General features: G+C 45.8%; 1 protein-coding gene across 1 annotated transcript; it reads left to right on the forward strand.

Moving 5' to 3' along the window:
* Positions 1 to 6,653, forward strand: LOC139233934 (eukaryotic translation initiation factor 1b-like). The gene is made up of 4 exons (XM_070864618.1): positions 1 to 152; positions 4,199 to 4,362; positions 5,437 to 5,538; positions 6,322 to 6,653. Exons 1-4 carry the CDS (start codon positions 122 to 124, stop codon positions 6,364 to 6,366), a joined length of 342 nt encoding a protein of 113 aa, XP_070720719.1. The 5' UTR covers positions 1 to 121; the 3' UTR covers positions 6,367 to 6,653.
* The last annotated feature ends 4,966 nt before the right edge of the window (positions 6,654 to 11,619 follow it).

Raw genomic sequence — 11,619 nt, forward strand, 5'->3', positions numbered from 1 at the left:
GCGGCGGGGCGCGACGGGCAGCAGCAGTCCGCAGCTCAGTCCCGCGGAGTTAGAGCTGAAACCGGCATATCGCACATCACACTCCGCTTCGCTAACGCAGCAGGCACAACCCCGCTATCGTATGTCAACTTGCCAGAACCTGCAAAGCTTCGGTAAGTGCCGCGGGGGGCGGCCCGGAGGCAGGGAGCGGACTCGGATCCCCGGGGAGGCCGGGCGGAGACGCTCGAGGGGCGGCCGGGCTGAAGGAAAGCGGCGCTCAGGCCTGAGGCCTAGTGTGCGGACGGGCTTACCTGAGAATTTCCTCCGCTCGCTGGCGGCCTCGGCCTACCCTGCGGGCCCGGCCTTACATGGGATCCCGGCGAGAGGCGATGTTTTTATTTTTTGTGGAAAATTCTCCCTTTTTTTGAGGGGACAACAACAACCGCGAAGCGAGCGCTGCTAATTGGCTAGTCGGGCCGTCAATCATGTGCGGCATAACGTCATCGCGGCTTGACGTGATCGCGTCCGAACGTAAGGCGGAACCTGCGGTCTCTTCAGCCCCTGGGCTGAGTGAGCATCTCTGGCGATGCTGATTGGCTGTTGCTGTTTGACTTGATCTCTAGTGTCCTTGGGCTAGGGAAGAAAAATAAAGACCTGTATTTATATAGCTCCTTTAAGGACCCCTGGATATCCCAAAGTGCTTTGCAGCAAGTTAAGTACTTTTTTGAAGTGTGGTCACTTGTAATGTGAGAAATGCAGCAGCTAAAGTGTGCACTGCTCTTGTGTCCAACTGAGAGCAGACCAAGCTTTGTCATCTGCCTGACTATCTGCTTATGTGGCTTGGTGTTGAAAGTTTGTCTTCATACTTCTGTGAAGTACCTTGATTTGCTATGTTAAAAGTGCTATATAAAAGTATTTGTTGTAATGAGTAGTGTCTGGCATGCCCTGTGTAAATCACCAATTTTGAATGAGTAACTGGAGGGTTGTGAATCCCTGAACCAACATTATGAATGACTCATTGTGGGGTCTTGCTGTGTTCTCTACAATGCCTGCATTTCATTGGCTGTGAAGTGCTTTGGGGATGTGAAAGGTGCTATATAAATGCAATCTGTTTTGTGGAGGTGTATGTATTTCAGAAGTTGTGGAATTCTGTTGGAGAGCTTTTCTCCTGATCTGTAAGCCTAAACTTTGTGGAGAGCCTGTACTTCAGGGACTTGTGTTTGAAATCCAAATCCTCTGACTGCCTTGAACTGCAGTTTAAGCTTAAATCTTAAATTCTAGCTGGCACTTGGCAACTCCTAGTGTTGAGCAAATAAACAATTTTGTTAACTGAGTTTTCAAAACTGACAATTTTTGTGTTTCAGTTTATACAATTATACTTTGCTTATTCAAATGTGCAGCTTATGGGTAATTGGTTATATATTTCTTTAGGGAAGAAAGCTAGTGTTTTCTCTAACTGTTTCACTTATCCTGGCTGTATGCCTAGAGGAGCCTCTTGTTGCTGTGAACTTGCTGTTTATGTTCAGATGGAGGCCAATTGGTCCAACTTGTTTGTTCTTTAAATGAAAATGAATGACTCATGCCCTATTTTATGTGACTTGTCATTGCATCATCTCATTAAAAACAGTCTTTTGAATTCCTGTTTACATTTGTTTGAGACAATTGCCTAAAGAATTGAGCCCACTAATTCTACTTGTATATTTAATCTATCTTGATTATGTAGCTTGTAGATTAAAATGCATTATAATCAGTTGGGATAACTGTCCAGTAACCCTTGAGATTCTGTTTTGATTCACATTCAAGCTGGGATTCCCTGGTTGAGATGCTGTGAGTGTGATCATTCTATTTATTCTCTTGACAAGTCTGCCACTGCTGCTGTGTGCTACTAATCTCCTCTTTATAGCTGTGATTCCCTGGGAGCAGGACATTAATTGCACAGGCTCCTAATTTGGAGAAAGTAGGTGGGTTTGTTCCTGTTAAACATGTTGTTAATGCATAATTGTGACACATGACTACCCTGGTCAAACTGGGCCAAATCGGTCTGGCCTACCACTAGGGCAAGTGCCTTGTACTGGTCTAACTAATAAATGTTAGATTTGGTTTTCTTCCAGTATTGCTCGAGTCAGTAAAGAATGAGCATTCTGCAAATGGAACTACCAAATTGGAAGGGTGCCTATTTTATACTCTAAACCTAGAGCGGCAAGAAATTCAACAGCTGTCCTGTAGTCTAAACAACCCAAATTTTTGGTGTAAGGAGTGGATTTTTTTCCACGCACAACCTCTTGTTGCAACACCACAATTAACACAAGAAAAGCCTCTATTCTTGACTCTTAACTGTAGTCCCTTATTACTGGTTACATCTCTGAATGTAAACTGTACTTTATCCTTGTCAGCTACTGAAAGCTCTACAGTTGTAACTTGCCAAGTCTTGCACATGTTTAACTACTTCCAAAGCAAAATACTGCAGATGCTGGAAATCTGAATTAAAAACACAACAGGTCAGGCAGCATCTGTTAACTCTGTTTCTCTCTCTCCACAGATTCTGCCTGACTTGCTGAGTGTTTCCAGCATTTTCTGCTTAATATTACTTCCTTGTATCTAGATTCAGAAGGATTGTTTGCTGTTATGGCCTAATCTACATGTGCTGTTCCTTGACTCCATTTACAATCTGCCCAATGCTTTCATCAGTGTTTCAGATTTCCAGCATCTGCAGTATTTTGATTTTGTCCATTGTTTTGTTAACCTATCTACCCTGTTTCTTTCCAAGTCCAATTTGGTGTCATCAGATTTACATACTCTAATTCCTGTGTGAATGGTGTATGAGTTGCCCTAGCACACTACTGTGGAATCTCATTCACTGCACCTTTCAATGCTGAAAACCTTTAACCCCAGCCTTCTGCTTTCTGCATTACAAGGGGGAACTATACTTCAAATGGTACTTTTGGCTTTGAAGCACTTTGGGATATCCTGAAGTTGTGAAAGGTGCTATATAAAGGCAAATTCTTCCACCAGCTGTCTGGCCTTGCAGTCATTTCCTCCATGTGCCATTGATGCTGTCAGGAGCTCAACACCTGTGAACCTCCTGACCAGATCTATCCTGTTTCTTAACAATCCTATAAAGTTGTACAATGACTGACTTGCTTTGATTATCTATCTCCATCCTTTTCCCTGTATTCTGGGATTGTTTACTAGCTGGCCTGTAATTCCCAGCCTTTGAGTCCCATTTCACTCTGGCATAGCTCTCCTTTCTCTGATTTATAGATGGCTTCTGTGGCTTTGCCGAACCCTCTGATGTAAACCAGACTTGGTGATCTGTCTGTCTTGCACAAGTTTAATACCATTTTTTCAATAATCTCTCTGCTCTGTAACCAGAACTACTGTTCCCTGGCTTTCCAGTGCAAGCTTCCCCCCCCCCCCCCCCCCCACTCCATCTCATTCGCCCTATCCTAGTGTTTAATTGCACTTTGATTTTGCTGCTTTTCTCATACTCAACTTCTAAATTGTTGTAGGTTTCCTCCAGTTGATCTGCCTTTCACTCATGCCCCATCCCTGTAAATGCTAAATCTTTTATTGCAGTTTTGTCCATTCATCCATGGAGCCACTGTTCTGTGCAGGAATCTTTTCATCTGAGCAGGGTCCTACCTTTATAATTTCAGTTCTCGTGTCCTTGAATCTGTTTCCTTTTGTCACTGAACCTAATTATTGTCGCTGCTCCCAAAATGTTCCAACTTTTACTGCACCATGCTGACTGACACTACCCAATTCTTGGTATAAAGTGGTCTGCCACATTGATTGCCAGCCTCTCTGGATGGGGAAATTGTATTGTCCACCTTCACCCCCTCATTTGCAGTTAATTCTTACATAACACAAAACCCAGATTTATCAGGTCATTATATATCATTGCTGTTTGTGGGAGCTTGCTGTGTGCAAATTAGCTATGTTTCCTACATTACACTTGTACTTTTGGCTGTGCTTCAGTGGTTGTGAAATGCACTATCAATCCAAGTGTTCATCACCAGCCCTAGTTAACCAAGTGCATGGAATTTTAACATCTCCAGCCTTGCATTCCAAACCAGTCCCTCTCAATCTAGCTCCCAATAAACCACTGACTCATTACACCTCCAAGCTTCCACCTCTCCCACTGCTTTGTTTCCTTCTGGGGTCATTTTCTACAAGGAATGATCTTGCATGGCTGTAACCTGGCTGTTTCCTGTTGCAGATCCCTTTGCTGATGCACTTAAGGGTGATGATCTCCTCCCTTCTGGGACTGAGGACTACATACACATAAGGATCCAGCAAAGGAACGGCCGCAAAACCCTCACCACTGTCCAGGGGATTGCTGACGAGTATGACAAAAAGAAGCTTGTCAAACACTTCAAAAAGGTAAAAATGCTGCAGCCCAACTCCGGGTCTTGGAGCAGTGGTCTAACCAGGGGCTGCATGGGCTTGTGGTCTGGCTGGTTAATCAGCAAATCTACGAGCAAGCACGGGTACTGATGCACACAGCAACATGACTGAACCCCATATTTGTTCCCTTGTGTGGCCCCCACCTGTGGGGACTAGTCTTGCTGGAGTATGTCCTGCTTGTCAGGGGCTCAGCTATTCTGTTGCGCACACCCCACCCCCCCCCCCTCTAGCTGAGTCAACCCCACAATCCTGGCTGACAGCAAGATCAGCATTTGTGTGTTGCCTTTGCACGTGGAACATTTAGCAACAACCATCCAAATGGGCTCGTATCTAATGTTGCACTTGGACGGAAGGTCACTGGAATTGTATCTGTCTCCCAGGCCGCCTGCAATTTCTGCGGTTTGGAAGAGTCCGTGTTCCACGTTTTTATTGAATGTGAGGTTGCAGCCCCTGTTCCATTATTTAAAGGGGCTGATCCTGAAATTCTGGCTGCACTTCAGTCCCACACTCCTGGTCTTCAGGCACCCTGTGTGGAGGGGAGTGGGTAGGTCCGAGGGTGGCCTCGTAGGACTGCTCCTGGGCACGGCCAAGGTTGCCATCAGCCGGTCCAGGCAGCGGGCGGTCGAGGGGGTCGTTCAGCCTGACTGCCTGCCTCATCCGGGCCAGGGTCCCCTGGAGATGGAGTACGCAGTGTCCACCGGTACGCTCGCGGCCTTCCGCGAGAGGTTGGGCACCGGAGGGACTAGAGTGCATCATCACCCCTGGCAACCAAATTTTAATTTGATTTTATATGTTTTAAAGTTTAATTTGTTTTAATTGCTGGGTTTTTAGTGTCCCCCTCCCCTTTTATAGGGGGCACTTGTACATTATGATTTTAATACCCCCCAAAAAAATCACAACAAAAAAAAGGGCAGTTATAAGTGTCTGGAGTGTCCCCCAGATCGGGGGCTCTCAATCTAATGTTTTTGTACTCCCTAAGAGTTGTATCTGATTGTTTGATAGGAAGAGGGCATTAGTCTAACAAATTAAATAACTTGATTCTTCCTGCAGCAATTTGCCTGCAATGGTACTGTGATTGAGCATCCTGAATACGGGGAGGTAATCCAACTTCAAGGTGACCAGCGCAAGAACATCTGCAAGTTCCTGGTGGAGGTAAGTATCGGTGCTTCACACCCAGACACTGGGATACTCTCTCATTGTTGAATCTGTTCGGTTTTCACATTCCTTAGCTGAGTGAAACCTGTTCTGTGATCTTGGTTGTTGTGGATAATAGAGTAATTTGTTGCTTAATATGCAATAGGTAATTTGCCACTTGCACAACCCCACTAAGCAGCTTGCATTGGTGCATTTTAATGTGTTTTTCAGGTAAGCTCTGGCACTCCTTGATATTCCAGACTCTCAGTAAATTTTAAACCTGGTGTTGAATATGATTTGGCCCTTGAGCTGCTCTGTCATGCAAAAAGATCATGGCTGATCTTCCCTCAACTCCACCACCTTCCCACCTGATCCCAATATCCCTCAATTCCCCTAGTGACATGCTCACTGCAGCATCAGAGCCTTGTGGGGGGGGGCCCAGCTTGTTCTGATTGAAGACTCAAGCTGTGGTTGGGCTTGAATTTTAATGACAAAGTTTGTACCAGTGCTTGTTTTCAAAGTGCAATCCCTCCGTCATCCTGAAGCACGGCCACTGGTTTGAATAGATGGGGTTATTGGTTTATTTTGGGGAGGGGTTTCTCGTGTGAATTTTCAGATTTGAAAAGCTGGTGTTGCTGAAGTGGAACAATCTCTGAACTGGGAGGACACCAGGAGCCTGTATCACTGAAGTGCTCTGGCTCCATTAGTGCCTTGGACACCAGTACAGTGTGACTGAGGCAGTCTGAGTTTGTCGAGCTATGTGCAGTCTGGGTTTATTAACTGGTTTCTTTTGACTTGCAGGTTGGCATTGTGAAGGAAGAGCAACTCAAGGTCCATGGGTTCTAATTGACAGTTCCTCTGTGCACACCACTGCTAGATAATGATAGGCTCTGACTTATGGACTGTACTCTTTGATCGAGGGAAGCCTTTATATTGGCACCTGACCTGCGGAATAATGAGCAGTTCCCAATCTTCCAGCTCCTGCAGCAAGATCTCTAGATACGTTTGCTTTTGTCCCAGTTAACTTTTAACATGTTTTGTAATGTTTGTGCTTGCCTTTAAAAGCACATGTTAGAACTTTTTTGTTGTACCTCTCTTGTATAATGTATAATAAAACCCACTTGAGAAACTTACTGACACTTGTCAAGTCTCCTTGCACATGAACAGTGACCCTGAATCTCCAGTCCTGTTACACACTGGATTCAGTCCTATGGGAGTAGTCTGTGGCTGCCTTTTCACATGAGATTAAACAGAAGTTTACCCTGTTCTTTAAATAGTGCAACCAAGTGGGTGCAACATATTCTGAACAGGCAGTTCGTTCTGGCCAAAAGCAACTGAGCACTCAGCTTGTGGAACCTGCTGTGTTCAAATTGGCTGCCACATCTGACATTACTACAGTGACTGCACTTAAGTACATCATTGGCTGTGAAATGCTTTGGCCTTGTGAAGAACTGAGATGAACTTGCATTTAAACAGCAGCTTTATGAACAAATTTATACTTCAAATAAAAATTGGAACTTCTGTTGCTGCAGTACATTCTCAGGTGGATGTAAGATTCCCTCAGCACTATTCTGGGGTTCTTCTGCTGTCCTGGTTAATAGCTATTTATCACATTGCTGTTTGGGGGACATTGCTGTGCACAAATTCCCACCCCCTTTGCTTTGGGGCTAGGTGCTATGGTGATGGTTCATGGACTGGTTACAGCACTGAAGGTCATTTGGCCCATCGAGCACTTCAGCTAATCCCACTTGCCTGCCTGTTCCTGTAGCCCTACAAATGTTTATCTTTCAGGTACTTATCCCATTCCCTTTTTGAAAGATATGATTGAATCTGCCTCCCACCCTTTCAGGCAGCGTATTCCAGATCGTAACAGTTTGCTGCATATTTTTAAAGCTTTTCCCATGTTGTCCAATGGGAAGTTTATCTCTGTCCAGACCCCTCATGATTTTGAACACCTCAAATTTCCTCAACCTTCTCTACTCCAAGGAGAACTACTCTAGCTTCTCCAGTCTATTCATGTAAGTGAAATCCCTCATCCCTGGCATCATTCTTGTAAATCTTTTCTGCACCGTCTCCAAGGTCTTCACATAAAGTGCGGTGCCCAGAATTGGACACAATACTACAGTTGAGGTCGGACCAGTGTTTTTATAAAGGCTCATTTCCTTGTTTTTGTATTCTGTGCCTCCTATTTCTGAAGCCCAGGATCCTGTGTGCTTTTAACCGCTTTCTCAACCTGCCCTGCCACCTTCAGCAATTTGTGCACACATATACCCAGGTCTCTCTGTTCATGCACCCCCTTTAGGATTGTACCCTTTAGTCTATATTGCCCCTCATTCTACCAAAATGAATCCCTGCACTTTGTGTTAAATTTAACTTGCCACATATCTGCCCATTCCACCAGCCTGAGTCTGTCCTCCTTGAAGTCATCACTATCCTCCTCACTGTTCATTGTACTTCCAAGTTTTCTACCATCAGCAAATTTTGAAATTTTGCCCTGTACACCCAAATCCATGTCATTAATGTCAAGAAAAGCAGTGGCCTTAGTACCGGCTCTTAGAGAACACTACTATATACCTTCCTGCAGTCTGCGATACAACTGTTTCCTGTCAGTTAGCCAATTTCATATCCAGGCTGCCACTGTCTCTTATTCCATGGGCTTCAACTTTGCTGGCAAGCCTATTGTGTGGCATTTTATCAAATCTTTTTGGAACTCCATGTATATCACCAACTGCATTGCCCTTCCTGTTCCCTCAATGTTCCCCTACTGACCGTTGCTCCACTTGACCCACCTCATTCCCCAGAACCAGATCCAGCAATGCCTCCTCCCTCATCGGCCGAGATATACTGATTGAGAGTGTTCTCCTGAACACACTTCAGAAATTCCTCCCCCCCCCCCCCATGGCTCTTTAGACTGGGATAGTAATAGTGTATGAGGATAGTTGAAGTTCCCCTGTTATTACTACCCTATAGTTCTTGCACCACTCTGTAATTTCTCTGCAAATCCCCCTCTTTCCTTTCCTCCCCACCCCACCCCACCACCTCATATATATCCTTCCTACTCTTTGGTCTATAGAATGCACCTAGTGATGTAATGGCACCTTTTATTGTTTCTCAACTCTACCCAAATTCTTGACCCCTCCAGGACATCCCCCTCTAATATTCTCCTTAACCAATACTGCCACCCCACCTTTCTTTCCTGCCCTATCTTTCCTGATCATTTATATCCAGGAATATTTAGTACCCGATCCTGCCCTTTTGTTGAGCCAGGTCTCTTATCACCACATCATATTCCCATGTGGTTATTTTTGCCTGCAGCTCACCAACTTTATTTACCATGCTTTGTGTGTTTACATGCATGCACTGTAAACACAATCTTGGGCCTTGTGTTCTTAGTCTGACCCCACCTAATACCGTACCATTTCTTACTCTAGTGCTATCTGTCTCTCCTAGTCCATTGTGCATCTTGTTTCTCCTTTCAAATGCTACATCCTGGTGCCCATCCCCCTACCAAGCTAGTTTAAGCTCCATCAACACTAGAAACCCCCTCCATGAGGATATTGGTCCGGGCTCTGTTGAGGTGCAACCCTTCCGGCCTGTACAGATCCCACCTCCCCAGAACTGGCCCAAATGTCCCAGGAATCTAAAGACATCTCCAGCCACACATTCATCCTATCCCATTTCTATGGCATCAAGAGTAATCTGGAAATTACTACCTTTTGAGGGCCTGCTTTTTAATCTAGCTCCTAATATCTGCCTGTAGAACCCCATTCCTCTTTCTACCTATGTCGTTACCGATATTCACCCTCCCCCCACAATGTCCTGCTGCTACTCAGTGACCTCCTTAACCCTGGCACTAGGGGGGCAACATACCATCCAGGATCGCAGAAACGCCTAAAAAATATCAAATCCCCTATCACTATTGCTTTCCTTCCTCATTCCCCCTCCTGTACAGCTGAGTCATCTGTGTCGCTGTGAACTTGACTCTGGCTGTAATCCCTAGAGGAAGCATCGCCCTCACCAGTATTCAGTACCGGTTAGAGTGCGAGATGCACTCTGGGGACTCCTGCACTACCTGTCTGGTCCTCTTTGTCTGTCTGACGGTCACCCATTCCCTCTCTGCCGACACACACTTACACTGTGGGGTGACCACCTCCTGAAACGTGCTATCTATGTAGTTCTCAGCCTCACGGATGCATCGCAATGATGCCAGCTGTTGCTCAAGCTTTGAAACTTTGAGCTCCTCCAGCTGACGACACTTCCTGCACATGTAGTTGTCCAGGACATGGAAAGCGTCCAGGAATTCCCACAAGGCACAAGATGTGCATTCCACAGGACTGAGGTGACCTACCATGCCTCTATTTAATAGACTATTAACTGACTTAACAGAAATAAACTCAAGACTTAAAAAAATACAATCACCTGCTACTCACCATTTTTTTCCTTTTCAACTCCTTACCTTGTGTTGACTTCACTTACCTCGCTCCCTGATGCTTGCGCTCCCTCTGGACTCCGGGCTCTCAGGCCGACCTTCATCTCCGGCCGCTCTTTTCACACTCTCGCAAATGATTTGTTAGCTTTTGTTACAAAGGGATTAGAGTACAAGAGTAAAGTGGAGCAGGCTCGAGGGGCCAGGTGGCCTACTCCTATTTCTTATGTAAGTCTTACTACAATTATACAGGCTGTTGGTGAGACCACACCTGGAGTACTGTGTACTGTTCGGGTCTTAACTAAAGAAAGACCTACTTACCTTGGAGGGAGTGCAACAAAGGTTCACTGGATTGGTTCCTGGGATGAGGGGATTGCCCTATGAGCAGAGATTGAGTAGACTAGGCAGTCGGGAGGAGGCGCAGGACTACAAAGGGCGGCAGCAACTTGGAGCAACGGCAGTTTGGGAGGTGGCCAGCATCATGGGAGCGGGAGGATAAAGGCCGGCGGCAGCTCGGAGCAGCGGCAGTCTGGAGGCCAGCTGCAGCAGGGGCAGAAAGTAATCAAAAAAGTAAAAAGAAATCGAAGTATGACATCACAGCCAAGCGGGTAAGTGATTGGCTGGTGGATTGGTATTTTATCTTTTTCTTATCAGTAGGTAACCTTTGGCATTGTTGCCAAATTAAGTTAATTTAAGGGTTAACTCATGGCAGGAGAGCCCAGACCTGTGTCATGCTCCTCCTGTGCTATGTGGGAAATCAGGGACGCTTCCAGTGTCCCTGACTACTATGTGTGCCTCCCTGGTGCAAGGGTCAAGGATGTCTCGGAGCTGCTGCAGGGCATTCTGGAGGGGGAGGATGAACAGCCAGCTGTCGTTGTGCATAGAGGTACCAACGATATAGGTAAAAAAGACGGGGTGAGGTCCTACAAGCTGAATTTAGGAAGCTAGGAGTTAAATTAAAAAGTAGGACCTCAAAAGGTAGTAATCTCATGATTGCTACCAGTGCCATGTGCTGGTCAGAGTAGGAATAGCAGGATAGTTCAAATGAATACGTGGCTTGATCAACTGGGCCTTTATACACTGGAGTTTAGAAGGATGAGAGGGGATCTCATAGAAACATATAAGATTCTGATGGGACTGGACAGGTTAGATGCGGGAAGAATGTTCCTGATGTTGGGGAAGTCCAGAACCGGGGGACACAGTCTTAAGATAAGGGTAAGCCATTTAGGACGGAGGTGAGGAGAAACTTCTTCACTCAGAGAGTTGTTAACCTGTGGAATTCCCTACCGCAGAGAGTTGGTGATGCCAGTTCATTGGATATATTCAAGAGGGAGTTAGATATGGCCCTTACGGCTAAAGGGATCAAGGGGTATGAAGAGAAAGCAAGAAAGGGATACTGAAGGAATGATCAGCCATGATCTTATTGAAAGGTGGTGCAGGCTCGAAGGGCTGAATGGCCTACTCCTGCACCTATTTTCTATGTTTCTATGTTTATATGTTTTTGAGGAGTGGTGCAAGGGGGAGGGATTCAAATTCCTGGGACGTTGGAACCGGTTCTGGGGGAGATGGGACCAGTACAAACCGGACGGTCTGCACCTAGGCAGGACCGGAACCAATGTCCTAGGGGGAGTGTTTGCTAGTGCTGTTGGGGCGGGATTAAACTAATATGGCAG

Source organism: Pristiophorus japonicus, chromosome 21 (genome assembly GCF_044704955.1).
Source record: "Pristiophorus japonicus isolate sPriJap1 chromosome 21, sPriJap1.hap1, whole genome shotgun sequence".
Lineage (NCBI taxonomy): Eukaryota > Metazoa > Chordata > Chondrichthyes > Pristiophoridae > Pristiophorus > Pristiophorus japonicus.